The sequence below is a fragment of the Sorex fumeus genome, unplaced genomic scaffold, assembly GCF_029834395.1.
Source record: "Sorex fumeus unplaced genomic scaffold, SorFum_2.1 ptg000010l, whole genome shotgun sequence".
NCBI lineage: Eukaryota > Metazoa > Chordata > Mammalia > Eulipotyphla > Soricidae > Sorex > Sorex fumeus.
The window spans coordinates 19,727,062-19,753,123 of record NW_026606067.1 but is presented as its reverse complement, the minus strand read 5'-3'; the positions used below and the strand labels follow the sequence as shown (position 1 = coordinate 19,753,123).

Here is a 26,062-nt window from a genome sequence, read left to right as displayed (position 1 = left end):
TTATATGTAAATTTTAGAATATCCTTATCAATTTTATAAAAATGTCTATGTGGATTTTTTAGTGAAATTGCCTGGCATTGCTTGCAGTTCAGTTTATGTAAAAATGTGTTTTCTGCTTCGCACTCCTGGTATACATGACCATTTATTTTCATCTTTATTTTTAAATTTTATTTCTAATTGTTTCTGGTTTGTAAAAAAACATTTTTTGTTTGTTGTTTGGGAATTCTGTTGTCTTCCTAAATTATTTCTGTTATTTGGTGGGTTCCTTATAATTTTTTGTAGTTATAGCATCTTGAATGAAAGTTTTTTCTTCCCCATCTTCATTTCTTTTATTTCATTGTCTTGTCTTTCTGCACTTGTTGCACTTCCAACACAGTGTTCAATAGCATTAAGAACCTTCCTGTGTTACTGTCCTAGAGGGGAGACATTCAGCATTTCATCACTTGTAATGTTGGCTACAGATATTTTTGTGAGCCTTTTATTATATCAAGGAAGTATCTTTGGTTAGACTGAGTTTTCTTTTTTTAATTGGTTAGATGCTTTTCATGTATGCTTTGAATATCATGTTTTTTACCTTTCATTTGTTAGTATGGATAAGTACATGGGTGGATTTTGAAATATTAACCCGCTCTTTCCTAGAATAAACCCTATTTCATTATAATTATAATTATGTTTGATCCTTTGTATCACTGTAGCACTGGCCTCCTGTTGTTCATCCATTTGCTCGAGCGGGCACCAGTAACATCTCCATTGTGAGACTTGTTGTTACTGTGTTTGGCATATCGAATACATCGGGGGAGATGCCAGGCTCGGCCATGCAGGCAGGATACTCTCAGTAGCTTGCCAGGCTCTCCAAGAGGGATGGAGGAATCGAACCCAGGTCTACCGCGTGCAAGGCAGTGCCTTGCCCACTGTGCTATTGCTCCAGCCCTTGATCTTTTGTATGTGGCTTAAATTGATTTTCTGGTGCTCTCTCTTCATGAGGAATAGTAAATGGTAGTTTTCCTATCAGGATTGTACTGCTGTCATGAAATGGGTTAGACCATATTCCTTGCACTGTTTTCTGAATTTGTGCCATTTCTTCTTTCAGTTTTTAATTAAATTCATTTGTGGAATCATCTGGACTTGAAGTTTTCTAACATGGCAGTTTTGTTAATGAATTCAGTCTCATTTGTTTATATGATGAGAAAGCAATCCCTTCCAGATTAAAATTTTAAGCTGCTCACTTATTGTAACTTTAACTAATTCCCAGTAGCCTTCTCTTGTAATTCTAGTATTGTTTAGTTAGTATTATTTTTATCAATTTATTTTTCTGATGTCTTTCATGTTCTCATTATCACAGCTCTGTATCAAACCAGCAAAGGCCACATTTATATTAAGTTCACAAACCTGAGACATAGGAATTCTGAAAAGGGACAGAGGTGGTGACAAAACTCTTTTCTCTGGTAGCAGAATGCTTCTATAGAAATCTGAGTGCCTGAGACACGAGGGCCCCTCAGATCCTACATGCCACCCAGCTTCCAGACACTCACTAGGGCCGCCTTTTGTCTTCCTATGTGCCTTGTCCTTCAGCTCATGTTTTAGACTTCCGGACATGGTGGAGGCTGGACTCCCAAAGCCAATTCCCAAAGAGAACCAGAAAGAAACAGTGGTACTTTTGTAGACCATGTATTGAAAAAGAGTCACTGTTCTTGCCTGTTTTGTGAGAAGAACCCCAAGAAGAAGTTGATGACGCCACTAAATCCGGCATCTTAGTCTCACACCCTGAGGAGAGCCTGTGGGGTAGAGACACTGGTGAACATGGAGCATGTAGTTCTGGGAGCTTCCTGGGCCTGTGGCTTTCTTAGAAATGTGTTTGTTGGGACTGGAGAGATAGTACAGTGAGTAGGGCTCTTGCCCTGTGGTCAAACAGGATTTGATCCTCAGCTCCCATTTGGTCCCCGGAACACAGCCAGGGATGATCCCTGAGCACAGAGAATGCCCTGAAGAGTGGAGGGCCATGACCCAGAATCGAAACAAAAAGATATGTTATTTGTTTCTAAGTATTTGGGCAAACTCCAGCTATTATTGTTGATGTCTCATTCCAGATCAACATAGAGAGACCTCAAATGCAAATGGTCTAAAAAAATCACTTTTGCCTTTGATGTTGATGTTTTATCTGTTGATATGTCTGTATTTACATCTTGTGTTCCTTTCTGTCCCTTTTCCATTTGGGATTGTTTTCATTACTTAAAATCATCCATTGTCATTAATCCCTTCTTTATTTTCATGATTGCATTAGGGTAGAAAGATATCTTAATTTTTTACTACTTCATATACAGTGTAGGCTTTACACAGCCATCAGACTTCTTTATGCTTGTCATCCATTTACAAACACTGAAAACAATGCCAGTTAGGGATGTGAATTTTGCTTTGAGGAGTTTTCTGTGTGTCTATTAAAGAACGTAGGAGAAGAACAATAGTCTGTTGTATTTATCCTGATTTTAGTTTGTTACAGCACATCAAAATGACTCAATTAAATTGTGAATCGGCATTTTGGCTGTAAAGTAGTCATTTTCCTCAACTCTGTGTAATAGATGTTTTTAATCAGCCAAGTTCAGAGCATATTAGGTAGAAGTTAAAATGGACTTTATGTTGATTTAAGTGGGGAAAAATGGCTTCAGTTTTTTTCAGGATGTTAATTTGCACTCTATTTAATTGAAGTGTTCAATAAAGATTTTTTATTTTTGCAGCATACCTCAGCTGGGTTTGTAATTAGAAGTTTGCTTGGCTGGGGTTTACTCTTAGAATTTCCATTTTAAAACTAGTAACAATTTTTTTTACTAAGCCCTTAATAATTTATATGATGATATAGCTTGTGTTGCAGTACAGTAGCTTTTCAGAGTGCCTTTTTTTTGATTTGGGATTTTTCCACATGGGGTGCATATTTATACTTTTCCATTAAACTTAGATTCCAAAATAGGGTTTGGCACTTCTACCTAGGTATAGCAGACAATGGGTTTGTCTGTCCTTCAGGTCTAAGGGATTTCTCTGGGCAGGGTGCTGGCCTCTCTGGGGATCAGATACAGACTAGCAAATCTGCAGAGACTACAGCTTTTTGAAGAAATCATTTACTTCTATGATTAAGTATTTCAGATGATATCTTTAAATACTTATAAGTATGTGAGAGGAAAAGGGACCCTATTTAAGGTGATACAGCAAAACTGGAGTAGGACCTTGAGTATTTTGGTGATTGTGGGGTACATTAACTCTATACCCATCTTAAGCTTTAATTTTTTAAGAAACCCTTATTAAAATATAATAAATGAGCTAAACAAAAGTTTCCTTTATATAAAATCAATAAGGGAAAGTTAACTTTTTCTAGAAATTACAGTGTAAATTTTCCAAAAATTGAAGTCAAATAATTTCCAGAGCTAAACGAGGCAGCTTAGGTACTTTGTTATTTCTAGCTGACAGAGATGATCACTGACATTCATCATTCAGCAAATACTTACTAGAAGCCCTGGAGGTGGGAAAGGCAGATTGCACTGTTCTTGAGGTAGAAAGTGAAAGGGAAATTAAATGCATGAGTTTCAAATATGGATTCCGTTAAAACCATTGCTAGGGAAACAAGGTAGAAAGGGTGTTTATGCTGATAGGGCAGAGGTGAGATCTACTTTCAATTGTAGGGTCTAAAGAGTGCTCTCCACCCCTGCGCCTTGTAGGGAGCTGATATGGTGACATTTGAACTGAATCTAAATCCTATTTATATTCAGTGGGAACAGCATGCAGAAGTGTGGCAGTGATTCCTCCAGGAGGGGGCTCGAGTCTGGAGAATAGTGAAGTCCTGCTGGAGACAAACCACAGGAGGTGGACCCTCTGCCTTAGGGTGAAGCTGGAGCTCTCTGCAGTGAGTAAGGGCTCTCATCCAAAGGATAAAGGTGACTGTGCAATTTCAGGACTGGGAGTTCAGATCAGAACTGAGCTTGGTATGGAGCTGAATGTCAACTTATTATATTTCAAGACCGTGGCTATTTTGTTCCAGCTTAATATTTTAGTGATGTATAATGGTTTGATTGATTCAGAAGCCACATTTGTCCTATGCCAAGCATGTATTTATTGTGGTAAATGGCTTAGCCATTTTATCCCAGATAATTGTGTGATTTATTTGAGGAAAAATTATGTATGAGTACATAATTTGTATGAGTATGAGTACATACTTATGTATGAGTACATAATGGTATGTACATGCCATTTTGTTTTGCTATTTTCACCAACAATCCTTTTGTGATTCATTTGAAAGTAATTATAGAACCTTGGGAGAATTGAACCAGCTTGATTAACTTTTGTTTACAGAAAGTTTAAGATATTTCTTTGTCTCATTGTTTTCAGTTATCAGCTTTGAGCAGAACCTTAATGTTCATAGAGAATTGAGATAAGAAAAAGCAATTGTATGGTGTTATAGTCAAGTTTAATTGGGATTCACCTTCCTGGAGAATCTATCATTGATTAAGTTAGGTAGTGTCAGAGACAAGCAGGGAAGTGAATGCCATTATCATGGCTAAGCTCTCTTCATGATTCATAATTTGATCTATGATATCACCCTTATTTAAGTGCTTAGACAAAGAGAAATAGCAGAAAGAAAGAGAAGGCAAAGGTAGAAATAAAGATTAACCTCCTAATTCCGGCTCTGAAGTCAGTGTGATATGCTCAGTTTCATTCATGAGTGCCCTGTGATTTCAGGGACTGAGTTTTGTTTGGAGTTTTGTGTTTGACAGTTACATTAATGCTATGTGGGAAGCACCTGCTTTGAAAGGTCTTTGAGAGAGTTCATCCTGAGCAGTGCTTCTGGGGCCGGGCACCTGAATGCCTCCTTTCTTCTGATTCCAATTTGTGTACCTCTCGTGAGCCAGGCCCTTTCTTAGATCAGAAGCCTCCAGGACTGCAGGATGGGGGAGCTCTGTAAGCATCATGGTAGAGAGCTGAGAGCTGGTGTAGGGTTTTAGGTTTTGGTACCCACAGAGAGCTGGGAGAACATTATAATGGGAAAATTGGGGAAGCAACATTTTGCTCTCTAATTTGTGCCACAAAATGTGGATTCCCTGACAATAATGCAAATAATGCAGTGGTAGTTAGAAAAAAATCTCACATGTACTATCGGAATTATTTGACTGTTCACAATAAAGTTTGTTAACTAGGTGATTGGCTTGTATTCCCTTTTTCTTTTCTTTAGGAACTTAGGCACTCTGATTTGGATTGTTGATGATAGATTTTTAGCCATACATTTCAACTCCAATTCCACAGCTGCATCAGTATCCCTTCACTAATGACTCCAGTTTCCCTCCCATCCACAAACTGTCTTCTTATCAGGCATACTTTTTTAAGTTGAATTATTGTAGTTTGGGTCCCACACTTACAGTAATGTTGACTGTAGTGGTTTAGACATAGGGAGATACCTTTACATTCTGCATGAGTCCATAGCCCAGCCCTTGTCCCTTTTACCTCCCTTTTACCTCTTCTTGCTTCAACTTTTCATTCATTTTTCTCTCTCTCCCTGGTATTTTCATTTCTGTACTCTAGGGCTAAAGGGTTCTACCACCTTTAATACCGTTCATTTATTTGTCAATAAATCCTATATACCACAGATTACTGAGGACATCTGGTATTTTTCTGTGTCCTTCTTACTGACTTTGTTCATGTGAGATCCACTCATTTGTGTTGGACACCAGAGAGATATGAATAAATGCTGAAAGTAGGAATCAGAGATGTGAAAGGTAACTGTGACTGGGTGCGGTAAGGTGAGGGTATGCTCAGTCAATTTCATAGAATCCCTGAGACCACTTGTGATGGGACAAGGGTAATCAACCAGAATGGTTGATGAGTGGGATAGAATCGAATATCTTAGCCAGAGTTCCTCACTTGAACTATAGAATCCAAGAAATGACTTGAGTCATGTTTTTTTTTTTCTTTTTTTCTCATCAAAGAGTCAAACAGGGCCACTCTGCATACATCCAGGGTAATCCATTCATTCTATACAATCTAGGCTGTTGGCCTTGGGCCACTATCCATCATCTTATAGAACCAGGGTTGAGAGAGACTAGAAAATTTAGAGTTATAAAATTAAAGGCGTAATGAGGATAAAGTTTGTCTTCATAAAAGAGGAAGCATGGGGGTTTAAGTTGTGTTTTGAATAGGGGTCACACAGCCAATGTTCAGATCTCAGCTCCCTTCTCCATCTTGTCCAGCCCAGTAATACAGGCCTGATGATTCAGTTTCTTTCCAGCTATGCATCCAGAGGTTTTCAGGGGCCTATAGGTAATACCTGAAGAGCAAACGATGCTCTTAAAGTCCTGCTGCAATGATGCAGGTTTTAACTGTTCACATGCAAGGCTCTCCCACATTAGAGGATGTGTTCCAGATCATAAATGCCATTCAGGAGGGAGGGGATGTGGGGAGTGTGAGAGAGCAGAGGAATGGCACAAAATAGGAACAAGATTTATGTGAGAAACATCAGAACAACACAAAACATACACACACACACACACACACACACACACACAAGAAAATGCATGCCTTAGGAAACCAGGAGAAAATGTTAAGATTTTATGGACTGATTTATAGTGGTTTTTATGATATACCTTCATATTTCAAAAGACATTTAACAAAGTTTTGTGCAATGGGTCTAGTTTTTAGTAAATGAAAGATTCTCTGTGGATGAGTTCTTCTTAAATTTGAGTTGAGTCAGAGCACCTTTCTTGTTTCCATATTTCTCTGAGAAACTCTCCCACATGTAGTCTTCCTTTCTCCTTGGTTTATTGTGAAGTGACTGAGCAGTGCAGAACAAGATGGGCACAATTATGTCCCCATTAGCACAGTCACAAGTCCTCAGGACTGGGTGCTTCTGGGAAGCAGATTCCACATTGAGGGGGCAGGGATTCTCAGGATGCAGCAGGTGAGAGAATGAGTCAAGAGTTCCTATGATCATTTGGCTTCGCTGACTTTGGAGGGTGCTTATGTGTGCTGAGTGCAAGATGGGGCAAGGGAGATGGTGGAGGGTGTGCTCTGCCTCTGTGGTCTTCATTGCTTTAACTTCTGATGCATCACAGAAAATACTATTGAACCCTTGTTATATTTTCTGGGAATATGCAGATATCCCAAGGATCCTAATTTTCAGTCACATACAGAGGAAGCAATTTAGCAAGAGAAGAGCATTATTTTCAGTTGGACTCTTGTGTCTCTCCTCTGTAGGAAATCTCCATTTTCCATGTTTGTCTTCTATATTCCAGTGTTTGCCTGTAGCCATATCCTGAGATGGGTTTTTCCCTCTTCATTTGCTTTTACTAGGATCAGACTGCACGCAAGACCCCTCCCAAAGTCATAGTAATTGGTAAAACAGAACATCTTGACTACTATGAGATAGGCAGACATCTCAACAGACAGCCTCAATATAAATAGACAACAGTAGCACTGCACTGTAGCACTGTCCTCCTGTTGTTCATCGATTTGCTCAAGCAGGCTCCAGTAATGTCTCTATTGTGAGACTTGTTGTTACTGTTTTTTGGTGTATCGAATATGCCACGGGGAGCTTGCCAGGCTCTGCCTTGCGGAGGTACTCTCAGTAGCTTGCCGGGCTCTTGGAGAGGGACAGAGGAATCGAACCCGGGTTGGCCGCATGCAAGGCAAATACCCTACTTGCTGTGCTATTGTGCCAGCCCATACAATGTCTAAAGTAAGAGTCACCCGGCCAGTCTCATACTTCAACAATAAGCATCCTTTAAAATCTCCCTTGTTCAGCAGAACACCCAGCTTAGACTATCTTACAATATACTGCCTTTGCCAATCTGAAAATGCATTCCATTTGAGACCAGGAAGGCTCTAACTGTATGAGATATTTATCTGATTATTACTTCCAAAGGCTATTTATATCCCATTAAATTCTTATTTTTTTGCAAAAATAATTTTTTTACCTATAGTTCCAAATCTTAATTTTTTTCATTGTAACACCCCTTTCTAAGAGTAATGTGTCTGGATGGTATCAAAATATCTCTTGATGGATTAACACACATTTTATGCTTAAGACCTGAAAATTAGGCTTGGAGAGGTAGTACAGTGGGCAAGGTACTTACCTTGCACGTGACTGATCTAAGTTTTATTCCTATCACCACATACGGTCTCCTGAGCAATTTCCTGAGAGCAAAGCTGGGAGTAAGCCTTGAGCACAGCTGAATGTATCCCTAAATCAAAAAAGAAAACAAGTTAGAAATTAGTAATATTTTTAAAATACTTGAATACTTGGGGGCCAGGGATCTTGTTTTCCCTCACTAGGTAATGAGGATTTTTTTGTGCAGACATTCAGTTATCTTTGAATACTTACTATTAAGTATTGATCCCTTCAGAAATTTGAAAAATATAGTACACCTGATTAGTCATGTATTTAAATTAATCAGAAAAAAATAGATAACATATATACATATTTATATAATATGTATATAATTCCCACATGTTGTGTATATAATTTTATAAGTATGTATAAAATTCCCTTTTTAATTGGTATTTTCTGAAGAATATATGAATCTAAAAGGTATTTAAAATGAAATGATTAACCATCAGAATATACTGATGGAATCATTAGAAGCATAGGAGAGTGAAAGCATTATAAAGAAGGAAGTTTTTATTTATTTATTTATTTTTTTATTAGTGAAACACCATGAGATACAGTTATAGACTTACAAGTTTTTGTGCTTGGGTTTCAGTTATACAATGATCAAGTACCCATCCCTCCACCAGTGCCCATCCTCCACCACCACGGGTTCCAGCATCCCTCCCACCCACCATCCCCCCATCTCACCCTGCCTCTGTGGCAGGGCATTCCCCCTTGTTCTCTCTCTCTTCTTTTGGGTCCTGTGTTTTGCAAGAGAGGCACTGAGTGGCAATCTTGTTTGGTCTATAGTCTACTTTCAGCATGCTTCTCCCACCCTGGGAAGATCCTCACAACACCCTTTATTTGGTGATTTCTTCTCTATCTGAGCTTCCGTTTCCACTAGCACATGTGACTGGCCTCCAAGTCATGGAGCAAAATTCCTGGTACTAATCTCAGCCACTCCTGGGTGTTAGTCTCCCATTTTGTTGCTTTATGTTCCCCAGATGAATGCAATCTTTCTGTGTCTATCCCGCTCTTTCTGACTCATTTTGCTTAACATGATACTTTCCATGTAGTACCACTTGTATGTAAATTTCATGACTTCATCTTTTCTAACAGCTGCATAGTACTCCATTGTGTAAATGTACCAAAGTTTCTTTAACCAGTCATCTGTTCTCGGGTACTCAGGTTTTTCCAGATTCTGGCTATTGTAAAGAGTACTGCAATGAACAAACAATTGCAGATGTCACTTCGACTATACTTTTTTGCTCTTTGGGATATATTCCCAGGAGTGGTATTGCTGGGTCAAATGGGAGATCAAATTTTAATTTTTTTGAGAATCGTCCATACTGTTTTCCAAAAGGGTTGGACCAGTCGTCATTCCCTCCAGCAGTGAAGGAGGGTCCCTTTCTCGCCACATCCGCGCCAGCACTGGTTGCTTTTATTCTTGTGGATGTGGGCCAGTCTCAGTGGTGTTAAATGATATCTCATTGTTGTTTTGATCTGCATCTCTCTGATGATTAGTGATGTAGAGCATTTTCTCATGCACATTTTTGCCATTCGGATTTCAAGAAGAAAGTTTTTAAGCTTAAAGAAAATTATTAAAAATGCTAACATATTGAAAGTAAAACATACATTTTAGTACTCCATTTGACATTTAAAAAAATTTTCCCTCCACAGGCCTTACACACCTATGAAAGGAGGGATCTCCAATGTATGGTTTGACAGGTTAAAAATATCTATGGACTGCCCCGAGCACCTCGAGTCCATTGATGGAATGTGCGGGATGCTTACAGACTTGATTGATGAGGAAGTAAAAAGTGGCATCAAGAAGAGTCGGATTTTAGTAGGTAAGAATACTTAAAATTTGTAATTATACTTGCCTAATTCTATATATTGAATTTAGACTTATTTAGAAGTATTTGTATATCATTTGATCTATTCATAATTTCAGATAAACTTTATACATTAAAAGGTATCAAAGGTAGGGACTGTAGCGATAGTACAGCGGGTAAGGCCTTGCATGTGGCCCACCCAAGTTTGATTCCTAGTGTCCCATATGGTTCCCCAAGCACTGCCAGGAGTAATTCCTGAGTGCTTGAGCCAGGTATAACCCCTGTACATTGCCGGTGTGACCAAAAAAGCAAAAAATATAAATAAAAAAATATCAAAGGTATTAGAATTATAAACCATGGCTTTAACAATTTTATCAAAAACTTCTTTTTTATAAAATTGTTAGAGAATCCCACATTGTATTTTTAATTCAGAGACTTCATTTGCATATGAAAAATATTTTAATAAGCCTATGTTATGATAGTCTTCATATTACCATTGCCAAAACTAAACCAAATTATAGTTGAAAATGTAACATCAGATTCATAAAAAGTTTCTTTAGGGTTAATATCACATTAAAAGTTATTGTAAAAAATTTTGTTAAATATGTCCTTAGTGATCTGTTTCCAAGGCAATAAAAAATACTTTATGTAATTTCTCTAGTCTGCTTGGTGTCCTCTGCTCTGTAATTACGAACACATAAGAACTACTTAAATCTATTTCTAGGGTACATGTGAAGATGAGACAGATTATGTAGAATACGGATGGCACAGAACAAAGTATTTCTGTCGTGTTCTAAATAGCATTCAAGTGCACACTGAGACCCCATGTAGACAGGATTTGGGTAAATTACTAAACTTGCCTGTTGTTTGTTAAGGTTCTGAACTATTAGTAAGCCAAAGGAAAAATGAGAAAATGGAAAGAATATTATTTTCTGTCTTGGCTTCATCACCCATGCTCATTAACTAAAAGCATTGTGGTCTCCAGCATAGCAGCACCTCCTTTCTGGGCATCTGTCTCTTCATCCATGTTGGATTCTGCATTTCTGAGCTTCTCATATGCCTATGTCCATATTTGTGTGTAACTGAATGGAAACAGGCATTGAACTTTATGGGAGTTCTGAAAAGAGCATGGGGAGGGGTCCCTGCCTCAGTGTAGGGGATAGAGAGTGACAACATAGAATTCAGAGTGCATGCATGCACATGACAGTCATCATTAAGGAATTTAGCAAATCTTTAAACACTTCTACTGCATGCTTACTGGGCACTGTGTTTTGTGTTCACTGGGGCACACATAAATGAGTCAGGGTTCATCTGAAAATTGCTGAAGTGAGCATGGGAGGAGTTGAAGCCCTTTCCAGCAGGCATAAAGAGGAGAGGCTAAGGTCCAGGCACGAATTGTAGTAAGGTCATGAGCATGGTAGTAATGGTGTTGGGTGTTCTCTGGAAAAAGTTAATCGCTATAGCAGAAACTTGTTTGACTGGAACATGCCTTCTTAACTCCACGAGACTGAAGAAAGTGTGGGCTCAACAGTCACATCTTTACTGCCTTCAATCTGAGGCTCTCTCTTGCCTCAAATTGAAGTGATAATACAATTCTCATTCTACTCGGAAGATGTTTGTAAAGTATTCAGCTCACTCCAGGCTCACAAAACCAAATTACTTCTGGTTCCCCATTTACTGTGTATTGTATAGATAATTGCTGAGAAATTAGAAGAAAAGATTGCACTTGGGCTGTGTAACTCATTAGAAAGGTGCTCTTAGGAAAATATTCCTATTGAAAGGCTAAGTATAATAAAGATGTGAACTTTAGTGAATCACAACCTGTCACTGAATTTAACAATAAGCTAGTAAATGAGATTCCTGAAGTCATGAAATGATGAAGGGATAATGAAAGATTAGGCCAAGAAACTGTAAAAATAAAATTGTAATTCAACATTACAGACATGGAAAGTGCTGATAAACGATGTTAAGAAATTTCTTACAAACTGTGTTTTGTAAGATTTTGTAAAAATTCAAACTGTGTTTCATAGTTTGTATTTGAAAAAAATAGTTTATCCTGTAGAATTGTAACTGTTCTTTACTTCTCTCGTACCCTTCCCTCCTCTGCCCTTTCTAAATCCATAAATTATTTCATTTACTCATATTTGCAGAAATACTCTGGATCATTATATGGGTAGTAGCTAATAAGAATTTGGAATATAGATTGCATTTGTTTCAAAGCCTGTGACTCTTTCATTTGGTCAAATGTATTTAAAATGCAATACATATTAATCTAATTCCGTCATGAAACAATTATACCAGTGGATAACTTGTACAGCTTGTATTAAATTTTCCCTCTTATTATGCTCTTACTGAAATAATATGTATTGAAAGAAATCTTTGCTAAACATAAGTAAATAAAACTTCATAATTAATTTACACTAAATTTTGATATGTGCCTTTTAGTTCTGCATGTTACATTTAAACACACACAAACACACACACAATAACTTTGCTTTTTAATTATCTATTACTGTCTTTTCTTTCCTACTTATTTTTCACATAAGGAAATCTCTTGTGGTAATCACTTCATAATATCTATAAATCAGATCAGTTACTTCATAATATCTCAAAATCATATCAGCATGCTTTGCACTTGAAATGTCTCATAAGGTTTGGCTATTATTATACAGTAAACCTGGGGAGAAGAAGTCTATCACTAGTACTTGGGTAAATATTCAAATAGACTTAATGTTTTTCATGTAATGTGATGTGTTTATTTATGTTTAGTTCTTTATGTATCTGGAAATTATTTTGATTTGTTTCTCTAGCACACAATGGAAACTTTATTTTCTGGAGTACAAAAAAAAACTTGTTAAAGACAGTCTATGGGCCATGGAGGTAGTTCAGTGGGTAAGGTTCTTGCCTTGCAAGCTGTGAACCCAACGTCAATACCTGCATCATATATAGTTCCTTTCCCAAGGCCCCGAATGCCAGATGTGATCCCTGAGCACAGAGCCAGTAGTAAACCCTGAATACAGCTAGTTTGTGGCCCCAAAACAAAATAAACAAAGATAGTTGTATTTATAAAGCAAGTTAGGAATATGACAAGAATTTTACCAAAAAATTTTACCAAAGAATTTTACCAGTGAATCGCTTTAACAACAAAATTTCACTTGGGGAAGGTTTCTGAAACAATAAATTAGAATTTACTCTAAAGCCATAATAAAATACTATACATATATATGTATATATGATGTATTAAATTTGGGACTAAGCATATTAACTTCCTTAGCCTGAAATACAGAAGGGCCCAGGTTATATGTCCACGTTACTGTATTGTTAGTTACATAAATACATAGTAAAAATAAATCTTAATAACAGTTCTTTGGAGTTAAACACATGGCATAAAACATACAGTTCCTTACCTGTTCATTCTGACAAAGTATGAATTATGTTACCATCTTTTTGGTAAGCTGTGTTCTTTACATAGGTTTGCTGTTGATGCACAGAGGAAATAGCATTTAAGTCCCATAAGGAGTGTTTATTATAGATGTTATTTGTCTTTCTGTTATAATTGAATTTCTCATTAATTTGAAAACGTGACACAAACAGTAATGTCACTGCTGTTGTAAGGTATTTTTGCGTATACATTCCTTGAGTTATGATTATCATAAATGTAAATAAAAGTATCTGTAAATATATTAAACACAGATAGACACAGACCATAATAGATTAGTTTTTTGTTTGTTTTCTTTTTGGGTTACACCCGGCAATGCTCAGGGGTTACTTCTGGTTCTGCACTCAGAAATTACTCCTGGCGGTGCTCCACGGATCATATGGGATGCTGGGAATCGAACCTGGGTTGACCACGTGCAAGGCAAATGCCCTTACCCGCTATGCTATCGCTCCAGTCCCTAGAATCATTTTTAAATGTAGTAGAAAAATTTTAAGATTCAAAAGGAAAAATGAGACAATAAGTACAAAAATCTTTGTGCGTATTTCTTTTCTGTAATAAGTAATGTTTTTATTTTGTTTAGCAGCTTTTTATTTTATTAATCTTACTTGGACCACACTCAGCAATGCCCAGGGCTTACTCCTTTTGTTAGCAGTCACTCATGGTGGGGCTTAGAGGACCATATGGGATGTTGGGAATTGAACTCGGGTTGACTGTTTGCAAGAAAAAGGCTTTAACCTCTGTTGTATCTCTTAAGCCCCCTATACTTAGTTTTGAAAATAGTTCTATTTATGTAGTATATGAAACTGCACTCTCTAGGTCATTCTCTCTAGCTTGCTGAGAGTAAAAAGTTCTGAAATTTAATCTCCATGTAGTTACTAAAAATGCTAAATGCAGAATGTCCTCTAGAAAAACTACTAAAAAATTATACCTAATATTACTACAAGTATTGTAAAGGTTGTGTGCAAAGAATATTGCACACAATGAAGAGAGAAGCAAATCTTGGGGGAATGAGCATCTTCTTAGAAAAGATGACTCTTCAACCAAGTTTTCAAGAATGAGCGAGAATGTGACTGGTTAGCAGAGAAACTCTTTCCTGACCAAGCTTGGAGCATGTCAGAGTCCTTGGAAATCCTCACCTGACTTTTGCTCCAACTGGAGGACTAGTGAGCTGGACACAGAAAGTTCAGGGGCATTGTGCCAGCAGCATGCGAGGCCAGGAGAACAACAGGAGAGCATATGCAGTATTCAGTTGGATGTGCACTGTTCCAGGGTTTTGGAGGCACAGGACAAGAACGATTATACACCAGGACATTAAATAATAGCAGTAGAAACATATTCCTTGCATTGTAGTCTTCATTTGTGGAAAATGGATCCCCCCTTTTTGGAGCGATAGCACAGCGGTAGGGCGTTTTCCTTGCACGCAGCCAACATGGCTGACCCGAGTTCGATTCCTCCGCCCCTCTCGGAGAGCCCGGCAAGCTACCGAGATATGCCAAACACCGTAACAACAAAGTCTCCAATGGAGACGTTACTGGGCCTGCTCGAGCAAATCGACGATCAACGGGAGGGCCTTTACTTACTTTACTTTACTATTAATGAAACACCATGAAGTACAGTTGTAGACTTAAAATTTTTTGTGCTTGGGTTTCAGTAATACAGTGATCGAGTACCCATCCCTCCACCAGTGCTCATTCTTCACCACCACTGATCCCAGTATCCTGCCCACCCCTCTTTCCTCCCCCATCCCACCCTGCCTCTGTGGCAGTATTTCCTTTTGTTCTCTCTCTCCCTTGGGGTGTTATGTTTTGCAAAAGAGGCATTGAGTGGCAATCATGTTCAGTCTATAGTCTACTTTCAGCATGCATCTCCCATCCTGGGAGGATCCTCCCAACACCCTTTACTTGGTGCTCCCTTCTCTAGGATTCCTTTCTTAAAAAAAAAAAAAAAAAAAAAAAAACCTAAACTGGGAAGAAAAGAAGAACAACATAAAATAGGTTTACTCTTTATCTCAGTAGAAGATATAGGAGATTTATTCTCAAATCTCATTCTTTGCACTTAAGAATGTCAGGGTTTTTGCTTTTATAATTGCATCATACATGATTCCAGAGAAGGGAGATAAAAGGCAGAAATGCAGATGACAAAATAGTGACTTTTAAAGTAGTTCCAAATATTGGCAGCATTTTTATTGAAAAGCCTGGATTCAAATCCTGTATCTTGAGAAAAATAATGTTAGATTATCCTGTCTTCTTTTTGTTTTAACATTTTGGAGTGAACAGTGTGTCAAATATAACCATATTTCACATATTCTACCTATCAATATCTGTCTTAATACTCTTGGTTTCCTTTAAGCATGTTTCTGCATAATTTGAAATCTACGGAGAAAGTATTTTGTTTTTCCTGTAGGTACTTTAAGCTTAACAGATATGTATGATAAAGATGCTGCTGAAGTTGAGGACATTCATAGGGAGAGTCTTCATATCATTGTGTTTTACATTTAATATATGTAGAGTTGTTTTCACAAGAATTATTTATTTATCCAGAGCCTTGTAATAGGTTTAATGGGAGCAGTTTCTTAGGGTGTTAAGAAGAAATGATTAAAAAATACTGCTGGCAATTATAAAAATAGGAGTTGGGACTAGAATCCAGATCCATTGACTTAATCGTTTTATGATGAGATTCTTTTTTGTCCACTAGGTGGTGATAATTTGTTAAAATTATGTAATTTAGATTTAACTTGAATCTAGAATCTATAGACCTTGACTACTATAGGACCAGAATAGAATGATTTTGATGATAATCGAATTTTAAAGCACTGTAATCAAGTGCATCTGTGAGATTTTCATGAAACTCTAAACAATGTAGGAAATTAGGGCCTATTAATACAGTTTAACATTATGTGACCATTAAATACTGTGTGTGTGTACATAAGTGTAAATTATCATGTGCTCAGTGAATTGAAAATAATTAAGGTGTTTTCGCTCTGTTGAAAGACTTTGAAATCACTATTCTGTGGGAAGAGTCTAAATTATATTATACATGTAGAATGAGTAGCTATGAAAGTGAATTTTTAAAAATATGTCAAAATTGTGACTTACAGCATGGTAGAAACACTTGACAAAGTGGTCATCTATTAGTGCATTAATTTTTAGAGAAGATGAAGATGAAGAGACTATAGTGACTCCTAGGAAGACACATGCCTAGCTCCAAGATTTCTGTTTCTTGTGCAGACAACCTGATGATATCAGCTTCTTCTAAAGCTCTCCCTTCTGTAGCTCTTCCAGAGCTAAAACTTAAGAGTGATATCCTTCTTCCTTGCTTTATCATAAATATGTCTTTAAACCTCTGATGTTTCTTTGACAACAATTACCAACACTTTAAAGACATGGGCTTGCCGTTCTAATAGCTTTTAATAGAAAGTAATAAAATTTTATTTATCCTATAAATTTTGTATGAAAGAAAATATACAAATCAATATTATGGGCACAGTTTATATATTCCCAAATCATTTTTTTCACAGTTCAGTTTGAAGAATAATTACAATAAACATAATAAATGGAAGAATTGCTAAAATTGGTAAGAGGGTGGATTTTATTGCATTTTTAAAATCCCATTCAATTTATAATTATAAGTATTTTTTTCCTCTGAATTTTGTTCTTAGATAGATTAGCCTAGTTTTCCCAGTGTAGTCCATTATACATTGTTACTGTTTTGTTTTGCTTAAAGAGTTCATAAAAGCTAGGTTTATTATTTTTTAACATGTTTTATTCAGCTTGTTAATCTTAAATGTATGTTGAAATCTTAACTCTTGACATTTTTATACTTTGCCAGCAACTATAAATATACATTATAACCATTACCTACAATGAGTTTACTATTTGGTATCCACTTATTCAACAGTATATTTTATATTGCATTTTAGACACTTAGTTGGAAATTGAATTCAAATAACTAGTCCTTTGTGTTAAATTTTCTTCTTTTTTAAAAAAATACACAAAGTCCCTTTTCACAGTAGTTTCTGACTTGAAAAGTGATTGTATTGTCAAAGATGGCTGATGAGAAATTGCAGATTACCTCACAAGATTATAAAGGGGTCATAGACTTAGATTAAATCTTTCTATAATAAGATTTCAGTGAGCACATTTTTCTTCACTGTAAATTATGTGAATTGAACATGAAGTTAAATGTCTGCATATGCATTTATGTTTGCCCATAATGACATTTCCTATGTGGGCAAGTGTTTTCTTTCATAAATTTTTGTGGTTGTTATACTTGTCTCATCATGAAGACTTAAACCAGATGAAATGACTGGCTATTTTTGTCAACAAAATTTTTAAAATATACTTTTAAATTTATCTGTTAATATATTTTTGTTTACTAATATATTATCGTTCACTTTTTCTTGTGGTGTTTTTAAAAATTTATTACATTCAAATATGATTTTTAATTATTTCAGTCTTTTAAAATTATATGTCTTATTTTTGTCCCATTTATGAATTTTGAATTTCTCTACAGTTGAAATACCTTAGATTACTTAGAACGTCATTGTCCAATAAGATAACCATAAGCCACAATTTGACTAAACATAAACTGTTAAAATTAAATAAAAGTGAACATTTAGTTCCTCAGTCATGCTAGTTTCATTTAATATGTTCCTTAGGTATATTTTGTTAAAGAAATATAATTCAAGCTCTTGAATTTTTCCCAAAAACAAAAACGTTTTTCATGCCATTTTGGTATTCATGACATATGGATATCTTTTAAATCATGGCCACATTTCACTTTCTGTTTTTATTCATTACACTTAATTTTGAATTGTCTGCTTTGCAGCTATTGATACTTTTCTAAGGTGTGATTCCTACACTGTTTGTGGGTATAAGAATATTTAAAAATGGGCATTTGTTGGCTTTGAGATTTTGTTAGTGGGTCTGGAACTAACTCCAGGATTTTTACTTTTTAAGAAGCCAGATTTAGAAGTCATTAGCAGGGAACAAACTAGTCATCAAATCTTAGATATTCTAAGCTCTAAGTCAGACCACAAAAAATTCTGTGAGTTGGAATCCATAATAATGTGTCTTCTTCCAGATATATCCTTTTGGAACTGCGTTTGACTTTTATATTTTAAACACCTACCATATACTTAAGCTTCTAAACGAGGACGTTTCATCCATGAATAATAGACAAAAATCTCCATTCTCAGGATCCGTGTTCTGATTACTGTAAAGTTTCAGTATCCCGAGCTTTTAATACAGTCCATAGCAGAAGAACCTGTAGGTAAAAAGTCCAATATTGGGTTTTACATTAGGCTGGAGCAGGTAGGGCTTTTGCCTTGCACGCGGCCAACCCAGCCGACTGGAGTTCAATTCCTCCACCCTCTCTGGAGAGCCCCGCAAGCTGCAGAGAGTATCTCAGGCACACAGCAAAGCCTGGCAAGCTCCCAGTGACGTATTCGATATGCCAAACACAGTAACAACAAGTCTCACAATGGAGACATTAGTGGGCCCGCTTGAGCAAATCAAGGAACAACAGGAGGACCGTGCTACAGTGCTACATGTAATAAAATTTGACCTTATTCTACTAGAGATTCACTGGGCGTCATGGTGAGATGGATCTATAGGGTATCATGCTGAAAGAAGTCAGGGAGAGTCACAGATATAAATACAGAATGATTTCTCATATGTAGACTATGAAGAAGTATAGCATGTAACAACTGTAACAATGTAACAATGGCAACAGACTCTCAAATCTGACCTGTAGAACTGAATCTTCTCAGGGAGCAGAGTGATGCACAGTGGGCAGTGCATTTGTCTTGCATGTATGTGGTTGATCCAGGTTTGATTCCTTGCATCCCATATGATCCCCTGAGCACCTCCAGGAGTAATTCCTGAGTGCAGAGCCAGGTCGGCTGTGGCCTCCAAACAGAACAAAAATAAAAACACGGGTGGAGAGACATTGACGCTGGTGGATGGTGCAGTGATAAAATATCATATATGAGTGGGCTGTGTGTATATATATATATATATATATATTAGATATTAGAAGTGCTAATAAACAAGCCTTGCACTGTGGTTTATATTTTAAATTATGAATTCAGTGATCATAGTCTCTCTTTTCTAGAATATCTCCTTTTATGAAAACTCCTTTTCCAGCAATAACAGAACAGCATCTCTTATTCACAGCAGACCGTGCCCTATCAGATCTAAAGTACACTACGTTTCTCTTTCCCACTCTTTCTCTTTCAAGATTTCTAACTATTTAAAAGTATTTATGGAAGATCTGGCATAAATATCTTGTTCTAAATTTTTGTGGCATATATTCAGGTTTTTGGTAAGTGTATTTTTGCTTCTTTTAGGAGGATTTTCAATGGGAGGATGTATGGCAATGCATCTAGCCTATAGAAACCATCAAGATGTGGCAGGAGTATTTGCTCTTTCTAGTTTTTTGAATAAAGCATCTGCTGTTTACCAGGTGAGTTCCAGTTTGAATAATAGAAAAAAAAAACATGATTTTTTTTTTTTTATGAAAACTGACAGTCACATTGGTTACAATCACATTGGTAGTTGGACAATAACAACTGATACATTGACCATTTCTGGAAATTTATGACCAAAGTAGTCCTATTGAGTAAGTGGTCAGTAATGTCAAGGAATTGCCTTGGAAAGAATATCATCACAAAAATGCCAAAGGGGAAATGATAGAATGTATAGTATATGAAATCTATATATTATATGTGCCCTTGATATATTTTCAAAATATAGGTGGGTCAGAGCTTGGTTTTCTTATTATGTCGTGGAAATAATCACAACAATTTTATTGCTAACATGTACTTTGTAGTAATATCCCAGTTTGCAAACATTATAGTGTTCTATCTCATTACCAGCAATAGGATCAGCAAAACTTTAAGCAAGAACTGGAATGAAAAATTTCCTTAGACTATAGCACCTTGTCTCCCTTCTTCACTCCTCATGAAGAGGTTTTTCCTCTTATGCCCCATACTTTCTTCAGGAAAGTCTCTGACCATTTCAAGACCATTGTAGTAAATGTTGGTCTCATTGAGCAGCCCCAGGTGTTGCCACCATCCAGATCAGCCCTTGCGCTAAAGGAGAACTTCCTTTTCTCTAAATATTTAAAATAGATAAAAGTAGTGTTTTTCTGTGCTCTCTCCTTTCCAGGATAATGTTCTTGAGTAAATTTCTTTAGCTTTTTCATTTTTGTACCTTCTCTAGGATCTTCAGAAGACAGAAGGCACCCTTCCTGAATTATTTCAGTGCCATGGTACTGCAGATGAACTAGTACTTCATTCTTGGGGAGAAGAGACAAACTCAATGTTAAAATCTCTGGGGGTGAGCACCAAGTTTCATAGTTTCCCAGGGGTTTTCCATGAGCTGAACAGAGCTGAACTAGAAAAACTGAAGTCCTGGATTCTTATGAAGCTCCCGCGAGAAGTGGAAACCCAACAGGAATGAAGCAGAGTCAGTGGATAAACATTTAATGCCATTTTGATCCGTACTGCCAGATTATAACTTGATAGTGATAATAAAAATTTTAGAAGATACAATTTACTGACTAATGTTGGGTTTTTTTTTTGTTATTGAAATAGCAATGGTATGTTATTAATGGTAAATTTCACAAATGTCTTTATACTTGTTTTGGTACATCTTTGCGACTATTGGAAATCTATTAAGTAACTAAGATTTTGAATTTTGAATGTAATTGATAAAATAAAGACAAGGAGACATATGCAAAGGCTTTACTTCATAATATTTTATCTTCCAACTGCTCTCTAAAATTACCTTTCAAAGGTAAGGTAATTTTGGTGTCAGCAGAATACCATAAAGCTAGCAAGTTGTCAGCCAGCTTCACTTGTTCTCACTACATTATCATAAGAGCTTGAGTAGCTATTACTGGTATTTGATAATAAGCATGGGGAACACTCCCATAGCCTCAAGCACCACATTTGCAACCGGGTTCTTGGGATTCTCCTGGGGCTTGCTCTCTGCTCAACCAAATGCTGCTCTTCTTTAGTCTCCAGTTTCATTGTAGAACAGAATCAAGAGCACTTTCCCTTGTGAGTTTGTTGTGGAAATTTAAATAAACCCCACATTCAGTTAATGATAAATAGTCAATGTATCTTAATTCTAAAATGATTGTGAAATGGTTCTAGAAGGACTTTGACCCAAAAGTGAAATTATAACTAATTTAAAAGTGTTTTTAATTAAAAAATATTTTTAAAAATTACATGTACTATTTTCATCCCATTCACAGTTTTACTTTCCACTTGCCTTCACCCCCATCCTGTGAGGACCCACATGACTCATGACTGTGGGCCAAAGCCTGACTGTCCAGTTGCCTCTGGAGGATGGCGGCCACCGGGCCGCCAGGGGGAACAGGCCAAGGCACGAAACCTATTCCCACCTGGGGTGGCCAGGTGCCGGTAGCCTACTGCAGGGACCGGACACAGTTCTCCCAAAAGCCCTTGGGTTTTGAGATTTGTTTCTGAGTCTCTGGGATCATGGCCATTAAGCATTTCGAACAGGAACCAGAGAGGCCTTGCCTCCAGTTATATTGCTGAGCCGGAGGTGGTTTGTGGGTGTGTCTCCCACATACCTAACTTTTGGCTGTTTACTTTCTTGGTAAACTTTGCCCCAAGTTTTTGGGGTCTGGCCAAAGGCACAGCGGCAATTTTGGTGTATCTGGAAGTCTGAAGGCGCCATCAGGCTGCTGATGCACTCGCCTCACAGGTACAGATTGACCTGCTGGCAGCACCATACCCCCATCCACACAGAAGCTTTATGTATGATCACTCAGGCTCTGCTGTGACTTTTTTTCTACTGAATTACCATGAGATACAGTTACAGACTTTCATAATTAAGTTTCAGTTATACAATGATCAAGCACCCATCTCTCCACCAGTGCACATTGTTCACCATCAGTGTTCCCAGTATCTGTCTCGCCACCCCCACCCCATCACCCCTGCCTCTGTGGCAAGTAATTTTCTTCTTATTCTCTCTTTACTTTGGGGTATTATTGTTTGCAATACAGATACTAAGAGACCATCATGTTATATCCTTAGTCTACTTTCAGCACAATCTGCTGTCCCAAACGATCCCTCCAACTATCATTGACTTTGTGATCCCTTCTCCATCCCAACTGCCTTTTCCCCCAGCACATGAGGCCAACTTCCAAATCATGGAGCGATCCTCCTGGGCCTTATCTCTACTGTTTTCGGGTGTTAGTCTCATACTATGTTACTTCATATTCCACAAATGAGTGCAGTCATTCTATGTCTGTCCCTCTCTTTCTGACTCATCTCATATAACATGATACTTTCCATGTCTATCCACTTATATGCAACGTTCATGATTTCATCTTTTCTAATAGCTGCATAGCATTCCATTATGTAGATGTACAAAAGTTTCTTTAACCAGTCATCTGTACTTGGGCACTCAAGTTTTTTCCAGATTTTGGCTATTGTTAACAATGCTGCAATATACATACAAGTGCAGATGTCATTTCTACTGTTTTTTTTTTTTAAATCTCAGGGATATGTTCCCAGAGGTGATATTGTTTGGTAATATGGGAGCTCAATTTCTAGTTTTTGGAGGAATATCCATATTGTTTGCCATAAAAGCTGTACCAGTCAACATTCCCACCAACAGTGAATGAGAGTCCCTTTCTCCCCATATCCATGCCTGCACTCGCGGTTCTTGTTCTTTATTACGTATGCCAGTTTCTGTGGTGTAAGATAATATCTCATTGTTGCTTTCATATGCATCGCCCTGATTATTAGGGATGTCTGCATTTATTCATGTGCCCTTCTGAAATTTGAATTTCTTTTTTGAGGAAGTTTCTGTTATTTCTTCTCCCCATTTTTGGTGGGGTTAGAGGATTTTTTTCTTGTAAATTTTTATCAATGTCTTGTATATCCTGGATAGTTTACCCCTATTAATAGATATTCGGTAAATAATTTTTCCCATTTCGTGGGCTCACTGTTTCTCTTGGTCATTGTTTCTTTTGAGGTGCAGAAGCTTCTTATTTTAATGTAGTCTCATTTGTTTATATTTGTTTCCACTTGCTTGGTCAGTAGTTTTTCGTCCTTGAAGATGACTTTAGCTTCAGTATCATGGAGGGTTCTGCCCACATTTCCCTCCATATGTAGCTTATAGATTCGTCTGATATTGAGGTCTTTAATTCATTTTGGTCTGACTTTTGTGCTTGGCATTATATAGAGGTCTGAGTTCATTTTTTCCATTTAGCTGTCCAGTTTTCCCAGCACCGCTAGTTGAAGAGGCTTTCCTTGTTCCACTTCACATTTCTTGCTCCTTTATCAAAGATTATGTGATCATATACTTGAGAGGCTGTGTCAGAATACTCAACTCTGTTCCATTGGTCTGTGTTTCTGTTTCTATTCTACTACTATGCTGTTTTAGTTACTACTGATTTTTAATTACTACAGTTTGAAATTGGGGAAGATGATGCCACCCATCTTTTTCCCAAGAATAGCTTTAGCTATTTGTGAGGGGTTATTGCTCCATATGAATTTCATAAGTGTTTTGTATATTCCTTTAAAAAATGTCATGGGTATCATTATAGGAACTGCATTGAATCTGTATAATGTTTTGGGGAGTATTGTCAATGTTAATCCTCCCAATTCATGAGCAGGGGATGTGTCTCCATTTCCTAGTGTCCTCTTTTATTTCTTGAAGTAGTGTTTTGTAGTTTTCTTTTTACAGGTCCTTCACTTCTTTATTTAAGCTGATTCCAAGGTACTTGATTTTCTGAGGCACTATTTTGAATGAGATTTTTCTCTTTCATTATTTGTATATAGGAAGGCCATGGAATTTGGGGTATTGATTTTGTAACCTACCACTTTACTATACCAACCTATTGTTTCTAGAAGCTTTTCTGTAGTCTTTAGGATTTTTTAAATATAGTATTATGTCATCTCCGAATAGTGATAGCTTGACTTCTTCCTTTCCTATCTGAATGCCCTTGATATCTTTTTCTTGCCTAACTATTATGGCAAGTACTTCCAGTACTATATTGAATAGAAGTGGTTAGAGTGGGCAACCTTGCCTGTTCCCAATCTTAGAGGGAAGGCTCTTAGTTTTTTCCCATTGAGAATAATGCTTGCTGTGGGCTTTTGGTAGATGTCTTTGACTATATTGAAGGAAAGTTCCTTCAACTCCCATTTTGCTGAGAGTTTATATCATAAATGGGTGCTGGATCTTGTCAAACGCCTTCTCTGCATCTGTTGATATGATCATATGGTTTTATCTTTTCTTTTATTGATATGATGTATTATGTTGACTGACTTGCAAATGAATGCTAAACCATCCTTGTATCCCCGGGATTAATCCTACTTAGTCATGGTGTGTGATCTTTTTGATGAGTCCTTGGATTCTATTTGCTTGTATTTTGTTGAGGATCTTTGCATCTGTATCCATCAGGGATATTGGCCTGTAATTCTTGTGTGTGTGTGTGTGTGTGTGTGTATGTGTGTGTGTGTGTGTGTGTGTCTGCTTTTGGCATGAGGGTGATATTTGCCTCATAGATACTATTTGTAAGTGTCTCTGTTTATTCAATTTCTTGGAAAAACTTGAACAGGATTGGGAGTAGGTCCTGTTTAAAAATTTGAAAGAATTCACTAGTGAATCCATCTGTGTCAGGGCTTTTGTTTTTTGGGGGAGAGTGTTGATTAATATCTCAATTTCTTTGATAGTGATAGATCTGTCCAGGTATTCCAAGTCTTCATGGGTCAGCTCTGAGAAATTATAGGAGTCCAGTAATTTATCCATTTCTTCGAGGCTTTCATGTTCCTTACATAAAGCTTCTCAAAATTCTGATGATCCTTTGAATTTCTGTGGATTCTGTTATGATGTCCCCATTTTCATTTCTGATTCTGTTTATTAGGGGTCTCTGTCTTTCTCTTTCCGTTTCAGTCTTGTTTGTGATTTATTGATCGTTTATTGTGTCAAAAAAACAGCTCTTGATTTCATTGATCTTTCAGATTGTTTTTTAGGTATCCATATTATTAATGTCTGCTCTAACTGTTATTATTTCCTTTCTCCTGCCTGTGTTGAGTTCCTTTATTGGTCATTCTCCAAGATTATAAACTATGAGGTTGTTATTTGTGTGGGCTCACTCTTCCATCCTGGGGAATGCTTGTAGAGCTAAAAACTATTATCTCTTAACACTGCTTTTGCTGTGTCTCATAAATTCTGGTAACTCATGTCTTCATTCTCATTTGTTCCCAGGAATTTTTGATTTCCTCTTTGATTTCCTCTCTAAGCCACTGATTATTCAGTAGTGAGCTGTTAAATTTCCACGTGTTTATTTGAAATTTTGTTTTTGTGTGTGATTCACTTAATTTTATTCAGGGTATCATGGTCTGAAAAGATCTTTGAAACAATTTCTATCCATTTAGTTTTATGGAGGTATGTTTTGTGGCCCAGCATGTGGTCCCCATGTGCACTTGAGAAGAATGTCTATATATATATATATATATATATATATATGTTATATATTATATATATGTATATATTTGCTAAACCCCTGTATTCTATTTCTTGTATGTCCTTTCTGAGCTTGAGTCTGGTTGACCTATCATGGAGTGATAAAGTGTGATAAAGTGATGTTGAAATCTCCAATTATTAGTGTGTTACTTTCAGT

General features: G+C 36.9%; 1 protein-coding gene across 1 annotated transcript in view; it reads left to right on the top strand.

The window, feature by feature from the left end:
- LYPLAL1 (lysophospholipase like 1) overlaps window positions 1-21,136 on the top strand; it is a 36,264-nt gene extending 15,128 nt beyond the window's left edge. The window contains exons 3-5 of the mRNA XM_056110733.1: window positions 9,800-9,969; window positions 19,743-19,858; window positions 20,617-21,136. Coding sequence (XP_055966708.1) covers window positions 9,800-9,969; window positions 19,743-19,858; window positions 20,617-20,856 — 526 coding nt within the window. The 3' untranslated portion in view covers window positions 20,857-21,136. The remainder of the gene's footprint in view (window positions 1-9,799; window positions 9,970-19,742; window positions 19,859-20,616) is intronic.
- The last annotated feature ends 4,926 nt before the right edge of the window (window positions 21,137-26,062 follow it).